The 25,920-nt window shown below is 49.6% G+C and overlaps 12 protein-coding genes across 12 annotated transcripts; 4 read left to right on the top strand and 8 right to left on the bottom strand.

The window, feature by feature from the left end:
• Positions 1 to 630: 630 nt before the first annotated feature.
• Positions 631 to 903, bottom strand: N7511_008803 (uncharacterized protein; the record flags this gene model as incomplete). The annotated part of the gene is made up of 2 exons (XM_057131180.1): positions 631 to 666; positions 730 to 903. 2 exons carry the CDS (start codon positions 901 to 903, stop codon positions 631 to 633), a joined length of 210 nt encoding a protein of 69 aa, XP_056979168.1.
• A 217-nt stretch (positions 904 to 1,120) lies between these two features.
• N7511_008802 (uncharacterized protein) lies at positions 1,121 to 1,485 on the top strand (the record flags this gene model as incomplete). Its single annotated transcript, XM_057131179.1, has 3 exons — positions 1,121 to 1,252; positions 1,321 to 1,385; positions 1,440 to 1,485. The coding sequence occupies 3 exons, from the start codon at positions 1,121 to 1,123 to the stop codon at positions 1,483 to 1,485; spliced, it is 243 nt and encodes an 80-aa protein (XP_056979167.1).
• A 762-nt stretch (positions 1,486 to 2,247) lies between these two features.
• On the top strand, positions 2,248 to 3,638 carry N7511_008801 (anaphase promoting complex subunit DOC1; the record flags this gene model as incomplete). Its single annotated transcript, XM_057131178.1, has 2 exons — positions 2,248 to 2,725; positions 2,806 to 3,638. The coding sequence occupies 2 exons, from the start codon at positions 2,248 to 2,250 to the stop codon at positions 3,636 to 3,638; spliced, it is 1,311 nt and encodes a 436-aa protein (XP_056979166.1).
• Positions 3,639 to 3,888: 250 nt separating this feature from the next.
• Positions 3,889 to 5,320, bottom strand: leu2A (3-isopropylmalate dehydrogenase LEU2; the record flags this gene model as incomplete). The annotated part of the gene is made up of 6 exons (XM_057131177.1): positions 3,889 to 4,121; positions 4,193 to 4,820; positions 4,888 to 4,983; positions 5,038 to 5,103; positions 5,199 to 5,219; positions 5,270 to 5,320. The coding sequence occupies 6 exons, from the start codon at positions 5,318 to 5,320 to the stop codon at positions 3,889 to 3,891; spliced, it is 1,095 nt and encodes a 364-aa protein (XP_056979165.1).
• Positions 5,321 to 6,192: 872 nt separating this feature from the next.
• Positions 6,193 to 7,232, bottom strand: N7511_008799 (CDP-diacylglycerol--inositol 3-phosphatidyltransferase; the record flags this gene model as incomplete). The annotated part of the gene is made up of 3 exons (XM_057131176.1): positions 6,193 to 6,561; positions 6,619 to 6,995; positions 7,049 to 7,232. 3 exons carry the CDS (start codon positions 7,230 to 7,232, stop codon positions 6,193 to 6,195), a joined length of 930 nt encoding a protein of 309 aa, XP_056979164.1.
• A 694-nt stretch (positions 7,233 to 7,926) lies between these two features.
• On the bottom strand, positions 7,927 to 9,650 carry ptcA (type 2C protein phosphatase PTC6; the record flags this gene model as incomplete). The annotated part of the gene is made up of 2 exons (XM_057131175.1): positions 7,927 to 9,545; positions 9,593 to 9,650. The coding sequence occupies 2 exons, from the start codon at positions 9,648 to 9,650 to the stop codon at positions 7,927 to 7,929; spliced, it is 1,677 nt and encodes a 558-aa protein (XP_056979163.1).
• Positions 9,651 to 10,202: 552 nt separating this feature from the next.
• On the bottom strand, positions 10,203 to 12,013 carry N7511_008797 (putative RNA splicing factor (Pad-1); the record flags this gene model as incomplete). The annotated part of the gene is made up of 4 exons (XM_057131174.1): positions 10,203 to 10,461; positions 10,510 to 10,983; positions 11,034 to 11,342; positions 11,394 to 12,013. The coding sequence occupies 4 exons, from the start codon at positions 12,011 to 12,013 to the stop codon at positions 10,203 to 10,205; spliced, it is 1,662 nt and encodes a 553-aa protein (XP_056979162.1).
• A 1,583-nt stretch (positions 12,014 to 13,596) lies between these two features.
• Positions 13,597 to 14,779, bottom strand: N7511_008796 (fatty acid alpha-hydroxylase; the record flags this gene model as incomplete). The annotated part of the gene is made up of 2 exons (XM_057131173.1): positions 13,597 to 13,750; positions 13,809 to 14,779. The coding sequence occupies 2 exons, from the start codon at positions 14,777 to 14,779 to the stop codon at positions 13,597 to 13,599; spliced, it is 1,125 nt and encodes a 374-aa protein (XP_056979161.1).
• A 611-nt stretch (positions 14,780 to 15,390) lies between these two features.
• On the top strand, positions 15,391 to 16,641 carry N7511_008795 (uncharacterized protein; the record flags this gene model as incomplete). Its single annotated transcript, XM_057131172.1, has 1 exon — positions 15,391 to 16,641. The coding sequence occupies one exon, from the start codon at positions 15,391 to 15,393 to the stop codon at positions 16,639 to 16,641; it is 1,251 nt and encodes a 416-aa protein (XP_056979160.1).
• Positions 16,642 to 17,337: 696 nt separating this feature from the next.
• Positions 17,338 to 18,933, top strand: N7511_008794 (uncharacterized protein; the record flags this gene model as incomplete). Its single annotated transcript, XM_057131171.1, has 1 exon — positions 17,338 to 18,933. One exon carries the CDS (start codon positions 17,338 to 17,340, stop codon positions 18,931 to 18,933), a length of 1,596 nt encoding a protein of 531 aa, XP_056979159.1.
• A 777-nt stretch (positions 18,934 to 19,710) lies between these two features.
• On the bottom strand, positions 19,711 to 22,639 carry N7511_008793 (CeGAL family transcription factor; the record flags this gene model as incomplete). The annotated part of the gene is made up of 5 exons (XM_057131170.1): positions 19,711 to 21,181; positions 21,235 to 22,013; positions 22,064 to 22,175; positions 22,235 to 22,491; positions 22,544 to 22,639. The coding sequence occupies 5 exons, from the start codon at positions 22,637 to 22,639 to the stop codon at positions 19,711 to 19,713; spliced, it is 2,715 nt and encodes a 904-aa protein (XP_056979158.1).
• A 1,496-nt stretch (positions 22,640 to 24,135) lies between these two features.
• N7511_008792 (coatomer subunit delta) lies at positions 24,136 to 25,851 on the bottom strand (the record flags this gene model as incomplete). Its single annotated transcript, XM_057131169.1, has 4 exons — positions 24,136 to 25,039; positions 25,099 to 25,295; positions 25,349 to 25,792; positions 25,849 to 25,851. The coding sequence occupies 4 exons, from the start codon at positions 25,849 to 25,851 to the stop codon at positions 24,136 to 24,138; spliced, it is 1,548 nt and encodes a 515-aa protein (XP_056979157.1).
• Between the last annotated feature and the right edge of the window lie 69 nt (positions 25,852 to 25,920).

Below are 25,920 nucleotides of genomic sequence, written 5' to 3'. Positions count from 1 at the left end.
CTACCATTTTACGTAAGACATGGGAAACCCTTTGGAGGCTGCCTGTTGTATTCGGTGCGAAAGAAAGTTCCGGGAAAACTCCACTCAATCCCAGCAAACTGACGAGCACTTCTAAATCCTTGCTCAAAGTGGTCCAATCTAAGAGCTTCGAGGCACTTCACAAGTATCAACTATAATTAGGGGAAACGAAAGATCATTTACATCTTTGAAACAGCAAACAAGGATCTTGTTTTCTATCTTGATTCAAATACCGTTGATTACCTAAAATACAAACCTACCCTAAGGTATGGCGTATCTATAGCACGACGAGGGTACATAGTAGGCGATGAGGATTTGCATAGCCACATTTCTTCTATATTTGATGATCACTACAAACCCATCATGTAGGATCAGACATAACGTTATTACTCAAGTCCTCTTCATTCTCACCTCGTTTTGCCTCTTTTCGTCCATTTTCAAGTATGATCAGCGGATGTACTGGGTACGGGGGCTTTTTTTGCAAGGTAGGAATCTGATCAGCCTGTGGCTTCAGCTCGTGAATACCAATTGTCATTTCCAAGAATAGCCACGAGAATGACGTCGAACAGCAATAAGGCTGAAAAGAAGATGCCAAGTTTGTCCAAAGCTTGGTCAAAGCTTGGCACTGCGTACTTTCAACCGTTGGCACTAAATACTTTTCCGAGGTGGAACTACCGTGCCCACTCACGCCTGAACACACTTAGCACATACTAAGCAGAAGGGGCAGAATAGGCAGATTGGCCAGAATGAGCCACTGATGTCATGTTTCATGGAAGAACCTCCCTGACCCTTTAATTCAAGGGTCTGGGCGACATTGAAAATAGCTGAAGCCACATCAGCGGCCTTTGTGACGCCCCACCGCATAATCCGGCTGCCTGGGGTCATTTCAATGGCCTATCGGTTCCTGAGACCCATCCGTGTGTCTGGAAAGGTGTAAGACTGGCAGAGACTGCCCAAATTAGCAAATGAGAAAGGCACTAGCTGAGGCTGACCCATTTCCCTGACCTTTATCTGTGCCGTCCCCCTCTTTTTCAGCCCTGCACTCTTCTACAACTTCCATCGCCCCTATTACCTCTTTACCAAGATCCTTTCAATATCCACAATGTTCGGCTGGTTCAAGTCTTCCGAGTCCAAGCCTACCCAGGAGGCTACCTGGGATGCGGCCACCATGACCATGCGCCAGCCCTCCAACACCGAGGAGATGGCTGCCAACCAGGTTGTTTCTCAGCAGCCCGTAAGGCCTCCCCTTCTCTCTTAAAACAGTTACACAAAGCAGAAGCTGACCAGAATCTCTCGTGATAGAACCCTGAGTCCATGAAGATGGAGCTGCGCGGCGGTGGTGAGGGTGGTGATATCTGCTGTGGAGTGTGAGTACTGCCTCGGACTGGAATATGCAAATACACCTGCTGACAATCATCCAGTTGCGCCGGTCTCGCCTGCTTCGAGTGCTGCGAGTGCTGCTGCTAAGCGCCTCGCTTTTCTACAAACCACATACCCTGTTGGACTGATTGAGCGGCGTTGGAATGGATCGGGAAACTTGTGGATACACAAGTTATGCTAATACCAAATTATCTGAAAACTTTTGATTCAACTTCCATTTTTATCATGTCTGGTCGCACAAGCGCTTCGTGCTTATTGTAGTGGTGAAGTGTCTGAATAGCGCCTAGGGTGCCTTCCATTCATGATTGTATCGGAGTATTTGATAGTTTGTCGCTGTTCCCGTCCATGGCAAGGTCCTATGTAGGATTGGGTGAGTGTAAGATCTGTTCAAAAGAAAACTCCAGGTTCACATCTAGAATGGATTCCATAGCTACGGTGTAACGTGACTCGCTCCGCCTTGCTTCCAGGATAAACAAGAATAAAGCAGAAGGGGACATTACATGATCACCAAGGATATCTAGCTTAGTACATATTCAGGTGATGATGTTGCACATCCGGGGTAGGGCAAGGGATCGTCAATGTCGCCGATATAGATCTGTAGTTTGGCCTCATCTACCACAAAACCGCACTCTCCAGTCTAATAATGCCATAGTTGGTGGAATGCCCAAGTACTGTAGTGTCAAATAACATATTTAAATTCCCCTATAGAGAAAAATCAATATATCCAATTCAATCACATAGAAAGGAAAAATATCCCCAACATGCCATCACATAGCTAAGACGCTAACCGCAACAGGAAATGCAAGCTTCTGCGCGTAAACACCCAAAACTCCCCGAACAACCACAACAATGCCTCACCTACGCCGCCAACCAAACCCCCGCGAGCTCCCCAACCAAGATCCAACACACGGGGATCTGCGCGCCCAATTCCACACCCCGCCAGCCCGACACACGCCCTCCAATCCAACCCACCAACTCCCCCCATCAACAGGTCCAAATGTGATCACACCAGACGCACTCGCGCAGGCGGGCCACCTCGGAGAAAGAAATCCCTTTTCAATATTCGGTCGCACAGGCTTGGCGCCACCACCAGAAACAGAGACAATGGACGACCAATTCGACGATGACTATGATCCGCGCGGGATGGGCATGCGGGAGCTAGGCGATGACGAACCGCTCGATGATGACGATTCCTTCGAGGTGGAAGATGGCCATGAAGATCAATACGACGACTCCGACATTGATGGCGAGGAACTCGAAGAGACCGAAGATGTGGTCCAGGATCAATATGGAGAAGATGACCCGGACGAGGAAATGCAAGACCGAGGTACGACAACTCGCCCCCTTCTACTCTTCGCTGGCAGCGTCTAGCCTTACGCATTCCGACTCTAACACACTGACCTACAGAAAAATCACCTTCTCCTCTCCCCCCGAACCTGCGCGAGATCTCCTCTCTCGCTTCCTGGACCGTCTCAACCTCCAAGCCAGGTTGCGGTGTCGCAGCCCTCCGCAACACCTCGCCCTCCCAATACTGGCAATCAGACGGTCCACAACCACACACCTTGACGCTTCATTTCTTCAAACTAGTCGCCGTTGTGCGGATCCGCGTCTACCTGGATTTCGAACTCGACGAAAGCTACACGCCAACCAAAATGATCTTCGCGGCTGGAATGGGCGGCAATGACCTAGTCGAGTTCGCAACTTGGGAAGGCGACGGGCCATGCGGATGGGTCAATGTCCCACTAGAAGGCGTCGGCGGACGGAACGGCGGCTGGGTACAGAATAACACGGGGAACAGGAGACGCCGGTCGACTAGTGTGCGACAGAGACGGCGGACTGTGTATCGGAACTGTGATGATCCAGATCCTGAACACGAGCACGATGAAGAGTGCGATCCGGTCTACGAGGAGGAGGAGGTGGTGGTGGACAGCCAGGATGACGAGCACGATCCTTATTCTGGAAATGTGCTCAAGGCTATGGTGATTCAGATGCGGATTATGGAAAACCATCAGAATGGAAAGGATACGCATGTGCGTGGGTTTCAGGTCTTCGCGGCTGATGAGAGTCGGCGCAGGGTTGGTGCTGGGCCCTCTGCTTCGGCGGATGTTAGGCCTAGGAGAGTTTCGCGCACTTCGCATGATCTGCGTGGGCGGGTGAGTGATGGTGTTGATACGGAGAAGTTGACAGCGGCTTCTGGGCTTGATGAGCCGGATTGGATGGGTGAGCCGGTGATTCGATGAAATGCATTCCGAGCAAGAGAAAGAGAAACACGCTGGATGGGTTTATTGGGTTCAAATGCCAAAATGGGGGTTCATATAGGAGTTTATTCGTGTCCAGGTTCAAGATACCCAGTGCTCGTGGAGATATCATATCATTAAGGCGGTTCCAGGGGAATAAACAGGTTGCATCTTAAACGGGTATTCAATTTTTGGTTGTTTTTTTTATGCTAGTCGTATCTCATATAGAAACATAGAAGCTCTTGCTCCATATTTACTTGAGCAGCTTCTCCAGCTCGGCAGCGACAGCGTCACCAACCTCGGTGGTCTTGGCCTTGCCGCCAATGTCGCCAGTGCGGACACCAGCCTCGATAACATTGCTGACGGCCTTTTCGATGATGCGAGCCTCGTCGAACATGTTGAAAGAGTACTGCATCATCATGGCAACGGACAGGATGGCAGCCACGGGGTTAACAATACCCTGGCCGGCGATATCGGGAGCGGAACCTGAATATCAAATTAACAACTTGCCCAGGAAGAAATGGAATATGACAGAAAGAAGAGGAACAAGAACATACCGTGGATAGGCTCGTAGATACCGTTAATGCGAGACTTGCCATCGGGAATACCGCTCAAACTAGCCGAAGGCAGCAAGCCAAGCGAGCCAGGGATAACACTAGCCTCATCGGAGATGATATCACCGAACAAGTTACTAGTAACAACGATACCGTTGAGCTTACGGGGGTCCTTAATCATAAGCATAGCAGCAGAGTCAACAAGATGATGACCAAGAGAAACCTGAGGGAACTCCTTGGCCATGATCTCAGTAGCGACCTTACGCCACAGACGGGAAGTAGCAAGGACGTTAGCCTTGTCCAGAGACCAGACGGGCAGAGGGGGGTTGTGCTGCAAAGCGAGGTTGGCGGCCAGACGAATGATGCGCTCGATCTCGTGGCGGGAGTAGGGCTCTGTGTCCATTGCGTAGCCGCTGCCATCGTCTTCCTTGCGGTCACCGAAGTAGATACCGCCGGTCAGTTCGCGGATGATGTTGAAGTCCACGCCGCGGCAGACTTCGGCCTTGAGCGGGGAGCTATCGACGAGAGAGGGCGCAGCGAAGTTGCAGGGGCGCAGGTTGCCGAAGGTGGCCATTTCTTTGCGGAGCTTGAGGATTCCTTGCTCTGGGCGAACGGCGCCGGTGCCCCATTTCTTTGTGTGTGTGTTAGTTGCTTTGTTTCCTTGGGATTGAGATTTGGGGGTTGGCAAATTGACGTACGGGACCACCAATGGCACCGAGGAGAACGGCGTCGGCATTCTTAGCAGCGGTGAGGGCCTCATCGGTCAGAGGGGAGCCAGTAGCATCGATGGAAGCCTGCAATTGTCAGTCATTGAGCCTGACTTCGGAACAAGTTATGTGTATACGTACACCACCGAGCAGGTGGTCCTGCAGGTTGAAGGTGACATCACGGTTCTTCTCGATCACACGGAGGATCTACAGCCAAACAATTAGCACCAGCCCCTGTATCTGCATTGATAATTTGCATCTCTCTGCATGTCTCTGCAAGATCGCATTGTCGTTAAATTTACCTTGACAGCCTCGGCAGTAACCTGTGTCGAATGTCAGTAGATGCTGTGCTCATTGGTCTTCTCCCACATACCTCAGGACCACAGTGGTCACCACCAAAGACAACGACGTTGAAGGAAGACATAGCTGAGCAGAGAATTGAAATGAAAATGACTCGATTGGTGTTCAGGGGAGCTTTCCTTATATAAAATCGGCGCCGGGTGATTTCGACCCCGCCATCTCCGAAATCGGCGATGACATAAACGCGTCGCTTATTCCCGGTGCATCTTCGCTCTATAAAACCTCATGACTGATGCTGCTTGATTACTGGGGTTGCTTGGATGAGTATTCTGGAAATTGTCAGCAGGCTAGTACCAGCCAATACACGCTCTCAGTTGGAGGCATTTGAATCAGACATATCCATTGCAACAAGCTTCATCAAGCTTAAGAAGATCTCCAATACTCAATTGGCCGTAGTCGGATCTCTCCTTCCGAGAACTACCTCCATTAACAAAGACTAGTTTTGAATGCACAAAAAAGCATTAAATGATGTATAATGGCATTAAGAATGACTAGAAGAAACGAGATCGAAAAAAGACCCCTAGGCCTGATACAAAGCCCAGGGAAAGAAAATGAGGAAACATGGAGAGTGAAAAAGAGGGCAAAAAGAAGGGGAAAAAGAATGGGGCAGTAAAAACACAACCCGCGTGTGTACTGTACAAAGTCTCGGAAAGTGGACTATGTCTGGGACCCCAAAACAAGCAGTGGTCAAAAACAACTCATGAATAGAATCCAGCTACCAGTCCAACCATCGCTCAAAGGAGGAAGGGAACGGGACAGCACTGACTGCTGCCCACTTTCTCATCCTTGAAAACAGACCGTAGCTCCAAGACATGCATGACAAGAAGAGGGAAAGGGGATGAATAAGGTGTGCGATATGAGATATCAGCTAGATACTTGGATCAGCAAGTGAGCTAGCGACCATGCTGGTAGCATCCGATCTCAAATTTGAGTCCTTCATTTCTTGCGGTTGGCCCGGCGGGCCTTGAGGTCACCTTCGGCCATCCAGCGTGCGGCATTGACCATCTGCACCACGTTCACGAACTGCTTAAATGCCATCACGGGGAGGGAGATGCCAGTGATGATCCATGGCCAGGTGCTCTCAAGCTTGTTGGCACGAGCCATCTCAAGGGCACCAGCACTCCAGGGGCTGGCAAACAGACTGGCGGGCTCGGGGTGGGCGGGGTTTCCGGGCTGAGCAGAGGAAGCCTGCGCGTCAGGGACCGGTTGCAACAGCGAAGGAGACAGAATAGGCGAAGAAAAGGAGAGCAGGTAGAGGCCAATGAAGAAAGCCTCGTTAAGAGCACAGCAGATGAACAAGACGGTCTAAGTGAGAGAGCGAATTAGCTTGGCGACTAAACACACCCTGTCGTGACGATTTACCTTGCTGGTGTAGTACTGGTAGAGGATCCAGCTACGGCTCGAATCGACCTTCTTATGGCTCTGATCGGATCCACCCATGCTGAGCGTCGCGTACATGTGCATGTAGTGACTGGCCATATCGAGGCAGATCAAGGCCTGGAAGACGATTGCCCAGCGCGGCCAGGCAGAGCTCAGGAAGACCAACAAACAAGCGGTCGTGCAGCGGTCAGTCACCATGTCCAATACTGCACCGAAGGTAGTAGATTGGTTGAAATAACGTGCTGCGTAGCCATCCAACGCGTCGAGGAGGCACGACACGGTGTAGAGGAATGAACATGTCCGGGGGTGGAGGGGCATGTAATATAGGGAGGCGAATGTCAGGACAACTCGGGAGTACCCTGGGAGCAAGTCAGATACTGAAGATGATCGCAGAGCGCGAAACGTATCCTACCGATGATGTTGGGGGCAAACAAGAAGACGTTCTCCTTGGGCTCCCCCTCCCGCACAGCGGACTTGGATCTCTTCTTCGATGGTGTGCGTTTGGAGGGTGTTGACACCGAGCCATTTCCAGCGGGGGAGTCTTCGCTCTCCTCTGCGGCGAGAGCGGCCTTTTGTCGTCGTGTTCGTGCGCTCATCGTGAATGTGTGGTGGGGATTTGGGGATTGGAAGATCAGAGAGTTGAAATTTGGGGGGGGGGGGGGGTTCGGATTTCGAAACAGGACGATCGCGATTCTTGATAGCTAGATATCATGACTGTCAGCTTGATGCAGCCAAGACCAGGCAACAGAACGGAATTCGGAAATCGACATACCGTTAAGCTTCAAAATCGGTAATAATATGAAGTTCCCAAGTGGGATAAGGATAGGATGGAGGTGAAAGGAGGGTACTCAGATAAGTTGACACGCAAAGAAAATGAAGGACAAGGGATGAAGGTGGGAAGATCAGGAGAGTGGAATGTCCACAGCGGATTACTCGGATCCTTGGAAGCTTCCCGGGAACCCACTGTAGGATCTTCAATATGAAACAGGGCAAAATGTTGGAAAATGGGGACAATGTGGACAAGAGTCGAGCTTTTTCTTATCTTGACTTCGTTATTGGGACCTCCAGGGCTGCAGGGCTGTTGGCTGTAGTTAGTCAGCTCTATCGCCCTGGAGCTCATAAGTTACTATCAAAACCCTTGTAAATATGACACAGCCTCAGGCCGCAACCTCATATATTCACCCGGATGCAAATCAAAATCTCAACCTATAGAACACCAACAATTATATGCGATGGCCCGGCAGACCAAAGAACAAAAGATATATACAGAATAAATGCTCAGAAGAGGCATCACGTCCGTGACCTGCGCGGATCAGTAGCATCCTGCCGACGCCACTCACGAGACTCTTTAGTCCCCAAGCTTCCAACACCACCTTCAAGTCGTCTCTCCCAGCCACCAAGACGAATAACAAGACAAGTAGCATTGTCACCCTCCCTTGTAACCTCAGTGGAGAAATTGACCACATCGCGCGCGCCCTGCTCAGGCGTCCGGGATTCCTTGACGATATCTACAATCTCCTGATCAAGGAGGGTTCCGCTGATGCCATCGGAAACCATAACTAAGAACGAGAACTCTGCGGGCCCCATTTCAATGCGTTTGAGTTCTGGCTCGGCGGAGACGCCGATGCGCTTGGATTGCATGTCGCCGAAAGAGCGCGTGTTGGCTAGCCCGCTCATGCGCTCTTCGCCGAAGGAGTCCGTGACGAAGGTTGCTGCGTAGCGGCGAAGTCGGCTTGCTTCGATTGGGGAAGAGGGGTGGTGGTTGGATGTGAGCGGGATCGCTTCGCCTGTTGTCGTTGAGCAGAGGAGCATGCGGGTGTCCCCAACGTGGGCTACTAATAGACTCGATGGACCGATGGGGTGCCAGAACGGAGTGGGAGTGGGTGTTGAGATCAGCGCGATGCTACCTGTGCTGCCGCCCTTGAATCGGCTGGGTCCGCCGATTTTGGGAGAGCGAGTCATGCTGGGTCGGTGGAATATTTCATCGTCATTCAGAGGCCTCTCGGCCTGAACGAGATCATTGTCTCGTTTCGCTGCTTGCGCTTTGAGAAAGTCGAGGTCTGCACGGAGGAAGGCGTATTCCATGACTTCCTCGATAGAAATGTGGTCTAGGATGCTGGGGTCTTCAGACTCGAGGCCGTGATAGGCAAAATGTGGCGGCTTGAATCGTTTGAAATAACCACCCACTATGCGTCTCCAGTCCTGTACAAGGTTCTTCTCCAAGTCGCCAATCTTGTTCCGGTTGCCTTCCTGCAAGACAGGGAGCTCACTGTTGGACGGTGGAATTTCCGCACCGCGCCGGAGACTCGACTTGAGATCTATATCGACCGCCGCATGTTGGATATATTCGTGCAGGTAGTCCCTCAAGAAGGCACTGCAATCAACTCCGCCATGGCCGTCGAAGACACCGAAATAGAACACTTGCGGATCACCGCTGGCCGTCTCCGCTGCCCGCGACTCGCGCGGTGTAGGTAGAGGTTCTCCGTTGCCCCGTCTCTTGATAGTCAGCGACGTCGGGGGCCGCTTGGCAAATGCCGGGATGTCAATGACACCAGCTTGGTATGTGTCTTCATTGGCCGGGCGGGTGCCACGGGCCGTGACGGCGCCGAAATGGTGCTTCGCGCTCCGAAGCGGAATCCGTACAACGGTTGTCTCACGGTCTATTAATGCCTGGTACGAAGCCGAAGCGCTAGCCGGCGACTGCGACGTATCTCCGGTATGCGGTACGGAGGCGGAACGAGGGAGCTTATGGAACGGGGCGGATGGACCGCGGGGATCTGGATGGAGGGAGGATGAGGGCAGATGTGTCACGAAGTAATCGTGGAACTGTGGCTGCTTCTTGGCCGTTGGGTGGTCATTGGGTGACGCAAAGTTGGAACTGTAGTATCGAGCTCGAAGAAGAGCGGAGCCTGTTGCGATTAGCTATGTGTTGGAGAGATCTGTGATTGACACATACTGTAACGGTCGGCCGAGGTCCAGACTCGGCCTATTCGCCTCGCAGCAAGGAGAGTCATTGGCCCATTGAAGAGAGTGAAGGTGAAACGTTCAGATCAAAGGAGAGTTGAAGAACCGGGCGTGGGGGAGCCGTGGCCCGAGCGTCGGCAGATAAGAACAGTTGGGTCGGCACATCCGTTCCGCTATACTTCTGTAGTTCAACAGTTCAACCCGCTATAACTTGCACTGTAAAGGGGACCCTGATGGTATTCTCAATATGCATGATAAGTCTAGAAAATTACGAAATTACGGAGTTGAATATCCTCAACTTATGGGCTCAATTGCACCACTACACAAATGAAAAATGTTTAAGTGATTCGGGTTGAAAATGATAAAGAGCATTCGATATGCAGGGCCACGCTACTGGAACAATCATATCGAAGGGAAAGAAAAAAAAGACTCCGGAAGTGGCCACGAAAAATCACGCTAAAGAAATCGGCACCTACCAGGAGCAGAATCATCCAGAGAGGCCTAGGCAAGAAGTCAAGGGATCTGCTTTCAGAGAATGTGCCAGGTTAGAGATCAGAGAACCAGTTGGGGACCCACGGCATTGGCTGTTCACAAGAGCCAGATTACATGGCCTTGGTTCGAGAGAAAAGACTGCTGTAGACGGCATCCACGACAGGCTGGGCGGTAATCTGCTTGCCGCCAAAGAAACGGCCGTTGAGACCCTTAATGGCGTTCTCACCGCCCTGGACACGGTCAAACTTCAGGTAGATGTCGCCCTGGGAGTTGGAATCTAGCGAAATGTGAACAACACGGCCATATTTCGACTCGCATTCAGAGCGAACGTCATCCTCCAGTTCCTTCATCCAGGTTTCACCAGTCTCCCTGTGAGGTGTTAGCAGATGGTATCGAATGAAGATTGGATGTACCTACTCGGAGGGATCAAACATATTGCGCAACATCACACACCGACTGGCCATGTTGACATTAACAGGAAGGGGTTTGGTCTCGGTCTTCGGCCGGAGAACCTTATGCTGATCTTCGGCAGGTTGGGGGTCATCTGTTCGGGCGAGTTTCCTCATCAACGCGTCCCTACTATAATTGTTGAAGTTCACACCAGCAACATCGGTGTCGTCAAGGGCACTGGCACCGCCGCCCTTCTCAGACTCACGGCCACCAGCACGATCAAAGCTGTTGGAACCACCTGCTTGAACGCCACGTCCACCTTGACCGGAGAATGAAGAGCCCTGGAACTGTTGGCTGCTGGACTGAGAGCCCTGCTGACGAGTGGCGGTCGACTCGGGGGTGAACTTATCATTGCCAAGGCCGACACGAATGGCGCGTCCAGCAAGGTCGAAACCGTTCATCTTCTCCAATGCTTCACGAGCTTGGGTTGGGTCATTGAATCTGGATAGTGTCAGTAGAGAAGGGTGAAGAGGGTGAAATAGAAAACGTACTGTACAAACGCATATCCTTTGCTGCGGCCAGTCTCATCTTTCTGCAATTGAACAAATTCGAGCTCGCCAAAGGGTTCAAAAACGTTCTGAAGATCACTCTCAGTAATGCTGAAATGGACGTTACCCACGTAAAGTCTGTGAAAGGGTGCGGTATGCTGGGATCCGGAGCTAGCCTCCGGGTTACGGGCCTGGCGGTTCTTTTCAGCCTCGGTCAATTGCGCGATAATGGGAATGCCTAGAAGCTTTTGGCCGGTGAGTTGAATGGCAGCGGGCACGGATTCTTCATCTCTGAATTCGACGTAGCCGACACTGTATCAATGTAAGTATGAGGGTACAAAAAGAAGAGGTAGCAAAACATACCCTTTAGATCGAAGGCTGACACGATCCTTAACAATTTGAGCGTCCTTAACGGGGCCGACCTTTTCAAAGAATTCAGCCAGCTCCTTGGATCGAAGACGAGCAGCAAGTTGCTGCACAAAGATAGTGCGCTTGTCACGTTCATCCTCGTTGAGCACGGGGGACTTGCTATTTCCTCGGCGGCCGGGAGTTCCACCACGGCGGTCCTGGCGAGGGCGACGCTCTTCATCACGGTCACGGCGGTTGGGTCTGTAGTGGCGATCATCAATAGGAGAGCGAGAGCGAGCGCGACCTCCACCGCGGTAGAAATCTCCGCTGGAACGGTAATCATCACCGCGGCGGCGAGGGCGGCGGCGATCACTTTCACGGCTGCGGCTTCTGCGTCGGCTTCTCTGGCTTCCGTTAGCACTGCCAAGCTCGCTGCGTGGGCTCTTCATGTCCTCATCGCCATCGATATCACGGTCAGGGCGGCGGCGTCTCTCGCGGGAACGGGTACGCTGGTCATCAGGATCTGCGCGGGGGGAGCGGTTATCGCGATCATCACGTTTATCAGATTTGGTAGGTGTCTGCGCGGGGGCTGCATCAGTGGCCTCCAAGAGAGCCTCGACGTTCAGTCCAGACATAGTGAGTGGCGTCGCGACTCGGAGGGGGGACGGATGTTGTTTCGCCGAAGTCAAACGGCGAGAAGATAAGAGAAGACTGAAAGTAGCTGCGATACAAATCAAGAAGAATTCGCAAATGAGAATAAGGTCGAGATGGCTGTGGATTAGACTGTGGGTATATCATATAATCGTATCGGGGAAAAGTGATGGGGAAATGGGGCGGTGAAGGAAACTAATCACGTGATTTAGAGAAAATTGTGATGCCCTAGGCGGTCAGACTAGAATCTGCCGGTTGACCATAACCATGTACAGTAAGTTAACTGTACATAACCACAGTACAGAGCTAGGGTCTTTCCTCTGCCAGCACATGGTGGGATTTGCTTAATTTGGGGGCTGCCGCTCTAATGATCACGCTCAGAGTCAGGCTCTTTAAGTAAATTTTAGTCCGGGCTGAGGCTCAGTGAGCTTATCAATATTAAGAAATGCAAGAGATTTTGACTCACAATCTATAAAGATAATAAATGAACATAAACATGAAAAAATACATGAAAAGAATTAAGAAAAATAAAATTGACAACTGAAAAAAAGGTACAAACATGCCTTAACTTAAGTATATCCTGTTACCTAAACTGCAAACCAAGTTTGACCAAAACACCATATACAAGGAATTCTACGAGGACTGTACACTAATTCACCATATTAAAAAAATGACTTCAAAGAAGATATATAAGAACTAAGGGATCTAAAAGAAAAGTCAGGAGCTAAAAAAAATCATAGAAGATTTTGCAGCAAGCCCATTATGTCTAGAATTTCTCACGGAAATGCAACCAACTTGAAGTTAGAGTTGCGAGGATATTCTAGAAATTGATGGAACCTAGCAATACGGCATGCGTTGATCTTTAAGTCTATCAGTACTCCCTACTAGTCATCCCCTCTATATGAAAAGAGGTCTAAATTATACATGTTATCGATATGATACAGATCTTATCTTGAACGGGGTTAAGATACTGTACATTCAGATATGTCGTATGAGCTCACATTGCATTGTGGATCGTACATTTTCTCTAAATCAGAAGCTGAAAATAGTGCAGTGAATATACGTTACGTAGTTTATCATTAGTACAAGACTGGGGAGGCCGCTCCAACATGCTTCGTATCTGCGTGTAAGGAGGGGTCAGGTCATTTCGACTAGACTTTCAAGGATGCTGGCAGGTTGTGCTGTGGGCCACCATTGATGATCTCAGGAGTACAGTAGGTACCTAGGTACACTCAGCCTAAGTTAGTAAGTTAACAAGTGTGCTATATTATTCAGAAGCGGCTTGACGTATAAAGTATGGATGGCATTATGATTAATGTGCATATGGACTAATAAGTAATACTTGAAGATATAGGGTCATTAACCGGCAAGTATCTACCGGAAATGAATGACGAACTCCACCGTACAGTACAAGCGTAGACCCTGCAGGGTCAAAAAGAAAACCGCAAACTCCGCCGACATCAATGAATAGAGAGTTGTATCAAAGACTCTGTCGTACTGGACGTCATCGACGTGAAGTCATGATTCAAGGGCCAACGCCCATAATAAATGGTTGATGAAGAGTTGCTCACTGAGCCTTGGTTCCCTTCGGGGAGGGAGTCTCGAGTTCAGTGCCAAAGACACGATCCCAGAAGCGACTTGTGACACCAAATCCATTCTCAAAGTCGGCAAAGTGGTGCTGGAGGTGGTACTTTTTAAGCTCCTTATAGTACAGTGGGAGACTGAAACCATGTTAGCATTTTGCCGATGCCGAGAGCGAAACTCAGGGGTTTAACTTACTTGCGGTGGTGCAGGAAATAGTGGGTCAGGTCATAGCAGATATATCCGAAGACTCCGCCGCAGAAGACCGTCAGAGCGGCGAACCAGTTGTAGAAAAAGACGGTATGTGCCAGCTTCCAGAAAGGAGCAGCCAAGAGCACGAATAATGTCGGAGGCATGACAAGGCGGTACTTGTCCATGGGAAGGTAGTGGTGAATACCGTGGAGGAGGAAGTGAAGGGTCAGACCGACACGGTTGTCCGGAAGCCAGTGGTCAACATGGAAAAGGAATCTGTGCATCAAATACTCAATGAGAGTCCAGAGGCAGACACCGCCAATCCAGTAGGAAGCCGTGACAGAGACGTTTCCAAGTCCTGATAATCCGACCATGGTTCCGTAGATAACGGGGGGCAGCCAGATTGACGGTACCACATACCACGAGGTCTTGCTGAGAGGCTCGAGGAAGTTACCAAACAGAGGGGCTGACTCTCCACCGCGGTAATGACGAGGACGGTGAATCTGCTCCAGGTAGAACTCCTTGGAAAAGTTGCTGTTCCATAGCTGCATAATAAGCGGCTTGTTCAGGTCCAAAAACTTGTGTGTCTTAAAATCTTGGGTGTAATCCGTATCAATCGACAGGTCCTCCTCACGCGACATTCCGGTGTTGGCGTAGATGGGAACCGACCCTGACTCGGTCTCGATGGCGGTCGTAGAGGTCTTGCCGGGCGTCGCGGCATTGGAGACGAAGCCAACATGGTACTCGTCCAGAATTTCGTAGGCGGCATCCGAATGTTCGTGGGAAATCTCGTCCTTGAGGATATCTGTAGCATCCTTGCCTCCATACTCCAAAATCAGATCACCGCCACCAGGGTGAGCGTCGAGGAAATCCGTCACATCGTAAACATTGCGCCCTATGGTGATGAAGCAGGACTTGGCGGTATTGTGGGATTCAACCTCCGTAGAGGTGAATGTCGGCAAGACTCTTCCAGGCATGATCGCACGGAAAAAGAAAAAGACAACAGAGGCGTATGCGTTAGGAAGTGAAGGGATGTAACCGGAGATAAATTATTCAGGGGAGTGGCGTGACAAGAAAATCCGATCGGGGGATCCGCCCTCCTCCGAAATCTCTGATATTTCAACCACCGCAGATCAGGCCACAACCTGATTCAAATGGCAATTTCGAGTCTACCGTTCGGACTGGAAATCAGCCCATAATAATTTGATCCATGTAGATTTGCTGATAGCCTATGTGCTGACATAAGCCAGCTGACTAACCATCTACACCACGCGCCATATCGAGTTAGAACTGGCTTCAACTGGCTTTGGCTTCTCTTCCTACCGGTCGATCAGGCTGACAGACCCATCAGGCCCCATGAGTGGGCACCAAGGGGGGGTTCCGATCCTGATCCTGATCCAGGGCTGTTCTCGGCACACTCCACTGCTTTAGCGCTTGCTACGCGGGAATTGGGGCCGGAAAGTTTCCATCTGTGATTTATCTCTCGATTCCAAATTGAGGCAGGGGTTAGACATCAGTGGAGTTTCCCCCTCTTGTTGGCTTTTTCCCTCTTCCCTTCCCTTTTCCCCCCCTTTCAACTTTCTACACCATGTCGAACGCGGGGGATTGGATCCCTGAGAATCCAATTCTGGCTTATCTGCAAACATTAATTGCTACCAAGAAGACCCTTCCCTATGGGCAACCCGTGGCCGCCTATATCTCCCATGCCCACACTGACTCGGCTTCACTTCTGCGGCTGGCCGCAGAATTGGGCCCCCACATCGCCATCCTACAGGTGCCAGCTGAAGTCATTGACGATTGGGGTAGCGATACAATTGATGAATTGCAGTATCTCGCCCGAAAACATGGATTTTTACTCTGGGAAGGTAGCAAGATTCTGAACTCACTGGTTGGGTTCATGGGCCGGGGCGATGCGCCGCTAGAGACGCGCCAAGCGCTTTCCGATTTGATTAAAAAGTCATACGCCTCGGGTCCGATAAGAACAGCAACTTGGGCCAACGTGGCCACTTCTTGGGCTCCCGCTGTGGCTGTCACCCAACAAGAAAAGGATGCCTTGATCCCAACATTGCGGACTGCGGCCCGCGAGGCGGTTGCGACGACCGCAAAGACAATTCAAACGGAGATTTCTGTTGACAGGAATCATGACTCCTCTGAGGACGAAATCGAAATGTCTGTTTCCTCGGAGTCAACAAGCAATGGCTGGAAAGAGTTTAGCCCCGACAACATGGGTGGCGCGCTACGCAAATCGTCCACCATCTCAGTGACGGAACACAAGACACCTCACCCGGACGTCCAACCAGAAAACGGCGTTCCAGCCCCGCCCACATTCGCCCGCAGTATATCGCTCTGTTTGCCCAGTTCCATTAACACCGGTTTCAAGCCAGAGTTCCGCCAGAGTACGATAATTGCCGCATTGGCCAACTCCGACTTCGTCCTAGGTTTTGCCACCAGCGAGCCCTTTTTCGTCAATCACCGTGGCAATGATATATTCGAATTGGCCTTAATGGATGGCTGCGGAGTGGCCCAAGAAGGCATGGACTGCTCTTTACTCGCCAATTCGCCTTATGCCGATAAACAAGGCTCAGTGACTATATTCTCGCTCATTCCACCCCCGCTCGGCAACGATTTCGAATATGACCCCAACTTTAAGCCCAATGGAAAGAAAGTCGACGATAGTGAGGTTCCAGCTTCGGCGCAGTATCTCCACCATATTATCGGCCAAGCAGTCGCCATGCGGGAGCAGAGTCGACAAGAACATCGACAAGAGCATCAGCCCAACGGATCGAGGAATGAAGTCGGTCCTACTATCTTGCATTTCCCAGCGGTTATCATTGGATAACTTCAGCTACTAGCGCCAGCTGTTCGCATGCTATCTGGTGTTTTGTCAACGAACGTTAACGACCATTTTGATGATCCTATATGTCAATGTCTCACTTTGGCATTAATGCTGTTAGGATACTTATCCATGGCCAATACTTGAAAAAAAAAGTCTTGTATATGCAAATGAATTGGAATAACATATTTACTTGGATTTTATCGATCAAATATTCTAGATCCCTGCGTATTAGCCTTGCTACACATGAGGATTTGTCCTCGTTGAGGCCTTTTTAATCAGGCATGTAGCTTAACTAATTTGGAAGGTACCCCACGTGCCTTTAATTAGTCACCACTTGAAACCACCTGGGCAGGCATATCAACAGTCAAGGCGCTTTCAACTCTTCCGATATCATCCTTCTACTCTAAAAATATTGTATTTTCCCCCCGACATACAGAAACATCTGCACGTTCGGTTGCATGTGTTGACTCATGTGCAATTTTGCAGTATCACCCCCCTCACAATCCACACACATAGCCATATCTTCGACATGAACATCTGAGAGCCTTACATGCTACCAGGAGAGGTCCCGATTCATACAACAAACCATTCCTCGTCGTTTGATGAATCTCAATGCTTTCTTTTCATCGCAAAAATTCTTACATCGCATCCCATATTAAACAGCGGAGTCCGCAAAGAAAAAATTGAGACATAAGTATCATGAGTCACGACGAAAATGAACAGGGCAATGAATTAGGTCCAAGCACTGATGGCATTAACCCATCTATCAAAGTGATTTCTTCTCAGGGAGATTTGATCCTCGAGTACATTGCTCCTGGCGATTCTGTGCCAACAACCCGGAAATGGCAGGTGGAAAGCAAGCTGCTCAGCTCCAATAGCCCATACTTCCATGCTCTGCTAGACCCTAACAAGTTCTCTGAGGGAAGGCAATTCATTGCTCAAAAAAAAGCCTGGATCGAATCTCAAGACTCAAAATCCGACTTGCAGCATATGTTACCCACTGTGAGACTGCCCAGTGGTATATTGACCGACTTGTGTGGGGATGACTCCATTGAGCTGTTCTTGCAAATTCTATGTCTTGAATCTCTGAACGAGGAACAAAGTATCTCATTTAAAGACGAATTGAAGTCCCTGTCTCCATCGCTTGTTGCGAGGTTGATTGATCTTGCTGATTCTTTCAACTCTCCGCGTATTGTTCAAGACGTGCTGAAAAATTCTGGATATTCATATGGCAAGACTAAATCTTCACTCATTGCTAAGATTACCCTTTCAACGTTGCAAATGAAAGAGGATCGGATTCGGCAGATCATTTTGATATCTGCCTATCTCAATGACACAAAAGTTACCAAAGTCATGACTCACGCTTTGTTGGTCATTGGATCTAGATTTTGGATCAATGGACTGGAGTATCCGGAAGAAAAGACTCTGCGCTGGCGTTATTTACCAAACGGCCTCGAAGGTAAGCTTTCATCTGAGACTTTCAAAAGACTATCCAATTACTTAATCCGATTACCAATAGAGGAAATGTACTACAGGCGCCAATGCGTCATGAATACCATAACCGATTTGCAAGCCTATTTCTTACGAGTCTACGGAGGTCTCGAGGATCTTGATAGTACCAAACCAGCACCCAACACGAGAACACCAGGCGCAGCATTTACAACATCAGCGCCCTTGACTGTTCATCTCCGTCAATTTCAATGTCGAGGTGGATTAAATAACGCCAGCCAATGTGATCTCTTTCAACTAGGCCAAATGATACGGTTTTTTTCACTGCGCGCCAAAACCATCTTCCTGGGATCGACGCTGATAGACCCCGACTTCAGCGCAACGCCCAATGAAGAGAGCTACAGTGTCGGGGATGGGAAAGATGGACACTCAAGCAAGGCCCCTGCAGGTCCGCCGTCTGACGTAACCGCTATCATAGCTTCCCTCAAACAATATCCTGATTACCCTATCGACGAAGCCCATTCTGGCTGCGGAGTCCGGCGCCGAATCATGGCTCCGTTGGAGTGTATTGAAAAATTTATCTGGGATGATCGCGGTTTGCTTGGTATCAATTTCCCAGTCTCGGATTCTTCGGCATCGGATATCTCCCAGCCAACGCGGTGGATACCATGGGCAGACCTGGTAAACAAGAAGCAAACGGTTGAGATTTCTTTTGCGAGGGTCACTGCCGTCTCCTATCCATCGATGCCACAAAAGAATCAATTGAGCCGCTCCACGCCGCAAGAGGAAGTTGGACGGCTATTGTTTAGTGCAGCTAAGCGAGATTGGACAGGGTCTTCCGGATGAATATGCATAAGAACCAACGGTTCACCCCTTCTTCATGTATATACTGTTAGTAAACAAACCAATATAATAGAAGCACCTGCCCAATTGCGCCAAACGGGTGTCCCTCTAACCCCAACAAATGCCTGCCTCCATACACCGTACATACGTCACGATGATCAATCATCAAACAAGGTGCTTATATAACTACATTTTGGTCCGCGACAGAATGACGACACTGTAAATATATCAGATGGATTAAGACCGGTCTCGGCCTGTTTTGTCCAGGGGCTTAGTCCCGTCGGTAGCTCTTGATCGCTATGTCCCCGGTCATTTTGATGGCAGGAAAACTTGGTACTGGGAATATAGAACTTAGACTTGGACTCAATACACGGTTACTTGAACCCTCTTCCTAGGTTGTCGGTGCTGCTGGTTTGGCGTATAACTAAGCGAGTTAGATATCAACCTTGGGAACCTTGGAACTCAGCGACTCAAATATCAACCTGGGAGAGGTCAGGGTTTAGTCCATGGCCGTCAAATATTACGTTAGTCCAAGATAGATATAGGAGTAAGTTGGATCCAGTCAGCCAATAATAACTTTTCTCTATAATTTATCTTTAGCGTCTATGTGAACAGTTGTTGCAAGGAGTTCTATATTTCTCTCCATGCAAATGAAGGAACACAACAAAATCCGAAATCAGATAAAATGTCAAATCGTTCCAATTTGAGTCTCCCTCCAACGTGCTGTTGCGTTTTTTTCGTTTCGCGTTTGTCATTCTTGATCGTTTTTGCATAAAAAGATTAACAGACAGGATCACCCCAAAAATATCCCATATCAAGATCCACATTCCCACCAGATGGGAAAAAAGAGCCTGTGATCTGACCTGTAGCAGGGTCATAGGGGAAGTACTCTTCATAAGGACTGCATTCCGAAATATCCTTCTCCTGCTTGATAAATTGATCCAGGAGATCTGGTGCTTCCAGATCGTAGAGCTCCTGCATGCCAGTCGGGGTATCGGATTGATCCATGGGCGAGCAGTTTATAGGATCTAGCTCTGCGACGAAAGCGTCGACGGCAGCATTTGTGGGCAAATTGGCTGGTTCCTCTAAAGACAGATCACAACTTAGATCATCCGCCCCCGTAGCATCTTCGGAGTCAGGGAAGAATGTTTCTGTGGAACTCTCGTCATGGCTGGAGAAATCATTGGGATTGATTCCCATTTGTGGCGCTAGACGACGAAGGAACCCGTCGCAAAGCCTCCAAGCTCGTTCGGCAGCTAGGCTAGTCTTTGATAGAGTGGACAGCCAATCCAGAGCCTTTTTCGCTGCTTTAGATACCATAGTCGCTTTGTCGGGGACATGTTGGGCGCGGTATGCCAGTTCTAGAAGGAGAACTGTCACAGCCTGCATCAGGAAATGGAGAGTACACCACCATGGTGACATGCGGTATAGGAGTGCTGCATCTGGCGTATCGGGAAACAGTGTGAGCATGTGGCAGGCTGTCTCAACACACTCTGCCGCAGTCTTGCTGCAGAACTCGTGTCTTTTGTCGTTCTCTGATTCTGCTTCTTTCAGGCGACACAGGCATGGTCGGGTGATGCCAATCTTGGTGCTGTAGAATAGGAATGCGAGACCCATGCGTTGGTTGACGGGGCATTGCGATGTCTGCGTCGAGGTAAAGTCGTAGGCTGGGGGTAAGTTCATAAACCATGAATCAATCTCGAGCATTAAGCTTTGGATGGTAAACTCGGTGCTTGCCCATGGTGATTGAAGTGCTTCCGGGCTGTAGAGCTTGACTGTCATCCGCTTAGAGATACTGGTCAATGATGACAACTGCAGGAAGTAAAATGAAATGCATGGCGGCAGGCTCTTGAGATACTCTGCTCTGTTCATCTTCATCTCGCTTTCTGTAGGTGCGTCATTTGATTCAGAGTCCACTGTGGACTCGCGGTCCTCGGTGCCGTTGCTGGCTAGCATTTGATCGTAGAGCATGGAGGAAGTCCGTCTATCTGTGCTGATTAGTCGGGCGACCTCTTCTTTCTGGAAATCACTTTCGTCAAAAGGTACCGGCATGGGTGTAGTGCAAGAACTATCAATGACACACGAAGGACGACCAGTCATCACGGTCAACAGGTGTTCAAGGTCATAGAGTGACCACCATACTCGATAGCGAATCTCTTTGGAGGTATCAGAAGTGCTCGCGCCCACGTTCCGAAGATGCAATCCTAGAGCCAACGCTCCTCGAATTGCACTTCCAGATAGTTTCCAGGCCCTATAAGTTAGCACCGTTAGCATGAATAAAACACTCCAGGTGTACCAACTTACCGATTGATATGCCCTGCCCCAGTCAGATAGAACGATGTAAGCCCCTCGACTTGTAGCTGCTGCAGATCAGGATGATGAAGGATTTGATCTTCTAGGCTCAAAGCTCGCGCCCTTGAGAAAAACATTTGATGGTCATCATCTTCCTCCACCCATTCAGCATTGGCCAATTGGCCATACTTGGACGCAATGGCAAAAATCATATTCAGTATGGCGAGCCATTTGTTCCCTGGCTTAAGAGCTGGTTGGCTGAAGAATACCTGAAATTGAGAGACAAATGTTGAAATCCCAATGATTGGGAAAGAAGGATGCACGGAGGTTAGATATACATTGAGTAATTTGGTTGCTGGCTCACGAGAAGGAACAGCATAGGTATCGCCATGATCCGCAGTTGGAATATCGGTATCATCGATATAATAGTTGGAGCACACCACCCACGAATCAATGGGGTTGTCTGGCAGAGGAGTCAATGTTGGAGAAGGCAAACCGTGAATATCATCGGTATTGGGAAGATTCGAAGGCCATGCTTCACATTCGTTATTGACTTCTTTCTTGAGCCTCTGAAGCCAATTGATTTCCGAGCTTTTTCCAATGAATCCTGTGGCTCGTGCATTTTCGTCGCGGTTGAAATCTTCCTCTGTTTGGTCTCCGGATTCCAGTGGACTGACTGATGAAGCTCGAGAGACTGGTGGCTCGGAACCAGAGCGCCAAATCATGATTCTTTGGTCTCCAGCTGCTGTTATAGATGCATCCGGATTGAGGACCACATCTGAACCCGATTCCTGGTCGTCGTCAGTCTTTGCTTTCATCGATCGTGGATCGAGCTTCCTACCGCTGCTAGGGCTATGTTCACAAGCTGCTCATCAGACACGCCAAAGCGATTGCTTAGCTTGCTGATAACATTTTCATATGCCTGTACCTTTGCTGACAAGCTTGCAAGCTGCCTTTGCAACCCAGAAGGTCAACATCTGCACTCATCTCGTGATATATATTCCACACTTACCGCTTAGACTTTTCTCGTTTGCCATCAGTATAACAGCAGATGATTCCAGCTTCTCTGCAATTCCGACATCCCGACTTGTCACCAGTACACTTTGTCTTTCGCTGTCTGCAAGACTCGCAAGCACGGCGGACATGTCGACGATGAAACCTACCAGGTGAGGTGAAAGCCGACTCAGCGCCTTCTGCAAGTCGTGGAATGGCCATCTTCTTGCTACCAAGGTCAGTATCGCGACGATGAAGCTGCGACACTGGGGTATCCTACCGAGCTTTGGTCAGAGGCGCTGCTCTGCTAACTAGTGAGAGCACTTACCATATTGGATAACTGGTTACATGTCTCAGCATCGGCGCATGATAAATTAAAGAGGCTTGGTTGCTCGCTCCATGGGGGAAAATGCAAGCTGCTCATTGTCAATCATATGATTGGGAGGAGTGAAACTGTTCTATGCGTCAGAGAAAGGGGTTCCAGTTTGATATCACTTCCAATGACTTGCCTGTAGGTGAAGAATAAACTTGAATATATCCAAGTCCCATAGCACTATGAATATGTATTGAAGCAACAAAATTGGCAAACATTTGCCGAGACATTGGAAATCGAAAGATAAAAATTAAATCAGGAGGCAATAGGTCTTATAAAACCTCCGCAAGGTTTGACCCAGGAGCATAGACCAGGGAAGTATGTCAAGAAGGGCTCGGGTTTCAAGCACCGTTTGAGCTCTTGAGCTGGCTCTTAATGCTCTGTGATGACATCCCATACTCGTTTTCACATTCAACGCGTCCAAATGGCCACCGAGCTCCAGACTAGGAAGTCTGTTCGGCATTTGACCTCATAGCTACTTACCTGGCTAGGAGATGAGGCGAAGAGTTCAACGTGTCAATGAGCAACACACTCGTTGTTTAATCACGCTATTTGCCTTCAACCAACTAGAATGACGGGCTAGCATCTGTTCACATCCCAGGGGGTTTGTGGCATTGGCTTAACCATTGAACAATTTCCCCGGGAATTCGTACTTTAGCAGGTTGGGTTTCGGTTGTTGAAACCGACTGGCTCTGGATTCCGGTAAGGCGACCAATGGTTCATATATAAGAATCAGTTTGAGTGTCAAACTTACCAATTTTGAAAGGGCAATGGGGCTGCACGAAGCTTTTGTATGTTTTGGTGACAGATCATCTGGAAGAGCTATTACTGCCAGTATAAAATACGATACACACTGCCGGAGTATTTCAAGATCCGACGAGCTCTTCAAAGGGTTGGATATGACGGCCATACATTTTGAAGTCAATCTGACGTGTCTATTATACGGAGGCACCGATATTGAGATTCGTCCCTGGTTTAACCTTTGAGGTCAGCACCTGAAGGGGAAGGTGTGTCAACAGGGGAAAGGTACGCATAGCGTTGCGGCAATTGGCATAAGGATCTCCCGCTTGGAATTTGTGACGTTATTGTCTCTGACGCGGTTTTGATGTGGTGATGACTCTATGGTGATGTACCAGGGCTGGGATGTTAACCCCCATTCTAACCATGAACCTAATCTGTTTGTCTGTGATTGGTATAGTTTAGACTACCTAGGTACTAAAGTAGCTGCGAGGAAGAGGTAATCACTATAATATGTAGCAAAAGTCCGGTTGGACCTGGTTGGGGTGTTAAACCCGCCACGATATATATCGTGACCCGGCAAGGTGGAAAGCATTCAAAGTGACAACGAATGCAATTTGAAATTAACTGGATATTTCCATGAACTCAGGTGAGTCTTACATGGGACAATCTTTTGCAAATACTAGAAATCAGGCTAGGAAGATAATCAAATCAGGCATTGGCTTAACACGATCTTGGAAACAAAAAAGAACACCACCACAATCCGAACATCATTAGGAACCCTATACAATAGTAACCCAAGCCCATTTTTACTCAATGAGGAAGTTCTCAGCGACACTACGGACATCCTTGGAAAAGCCGGCATCCTCACCCTCCATCTCCAGGAGGGAGACACTGTGGACGTCAACATCCACAAAGGGCTTGGTCTTTGTGAAGCGAACGCTCATGGGGAAGAACTCGTTCTCATCAGCGTCAGTCGCCTCGAACTCGAAGCTGCCGGATGCGTTGGATTCATCGACAGCACCCAGGTTCCAGTCCAGACTGTCTCCAGACACTTCGTAGACTGCATCAAAGCTGGATACTGCGGGTTCTGTTGAGCCGTAGGGGATGGTAACAACGACATCGCGCAGACTGTCCTCGCCAGTGAGCTCATACTCCACAGTCACGGTGGTGGAGTCAGAGCCCTTGTTGACCCAGACAGTAAATGTGATTGGAAGAATATCGGCATTGTCAGCCGAACTGGCCACGCGCCACCTGAGGACACCGATGGCATTGTTGGCGGGGAACCGTTTGGTAGTATCCTTCAGTTGGATGACAGATGAGCTGGTGAAGAGGGCCTTGTCGACGTTGGGGTGAGTCCGGAATTGTGCGCCATGTGTGGGAACTGCCTGACAATCGAGTCGAAGCTTCGTGAATGAAGGATCAGTGATGCGAAGCTGCAGGTCACCTTTGACCTCGAATGACTTCAAGGCACCCTCCCGAGTCAGGGTGGCTGAGATGGTCTCGGCGATTGTGAGATGGATGGGTTCCCGATCCGTACTGAGGGACTCGCGGGCCGAGGAAATGTCTTGCACAGGAGTCGAGATTTGAGGAGTCACCAAGGGGCTCTCTTCCTCCGGTTCAGGGCCTAGATCGCCCCGCACTTTCTCGTAGATATCGGTAGCCTTGGACTTCTTGCCAAGTTGCATACCCTTGCCGCGAGTGGGCATGGGCCTAGTATTACGATTAGCAATCCCCTAGCGATAAGCAGGTTAAGTATCCCAGGAACGTACTTGGAGAATGTCTTCTTCTTCTCAGCCTCGTATGAATCGTAGGTGTCGGGCACCGAGGGACGGGCCGGAGGTGTGTAGACGGGGTAGGATGGAGTTCTTGGGGCTGAAGCACGACCTGTGCGGGCAGCTTCCTTGCGCTGCATCTCCAGCTGCTTCGCCTTCCTCTTGCGCTCCTCGCTGGCCTCCAACTCTTTGTTCTGTTCATGCCTGTTAGCCATAGATCAACCCCGCGAGCCATCCCGCAACGTACCCGCTCAATGATCTCCTGGATTCTCTCCTCGTGACTCTCCATTTCCAGGAAAGTCTTAATCTGAGACAGAGAAAGGTTCTCACGGTATCCCAATGTCACCAACTCATCGAATGCACTCAGGAGTTCGAAGGCATTGCGGAGGATCTCGCGCTCATCCAGGCTCTTGCAGATGCTTGCTGTGACTTGCGCAAAGAGATGGAGACTGTCAATGTCTTGTAGAATGTTGGATTGGCGGTTGGTGATCAGGACGATGTACAACTCGTCCAATGGCTGGTAAACGAAGCGCACGTTGTCTTGCTCAACGGTGGTGTGTTGGGTTCCGGAGTCCGCAAGCTTAGGGAAAGAAGCCAGGAGGGCTTCAATTCGTGACCTAGAGATCTCGCGGAATTGGCGCGAGAGGACCGCTTTGCCTCCGCGAGTACAAATCGACGCTGCTAGAACGACCTGTTGTGTGTTGATTAGTCGATTTGCCCCGCGAAATGGCTTAGACAAGGGCTTACCATGATGAAATAAGCGTCAGCGAATGAAACAAGAAGAGATTAGAGAAGAGAAATGGCACAGAGACCACAATA

Source organism: Penicillium nucicola, assembly GCF_028828085.1.
Source record: "Penicillium nucicola strain IBT 29836 chromosome Unknown utg000010l, whole genome shotgun sequence".
NCBI classification, from domain to species: Eukaryota; Fungi; Ascomycota; class Eurotiomycetes; order Eurotiales; family Aspergillaceae; genus Penicillium; species Penicillium nucicola.
Note: the sequence above shows the minus strand (reverse complement) of the source record. Positions and strands in the feature narration are given on the sequence as shown.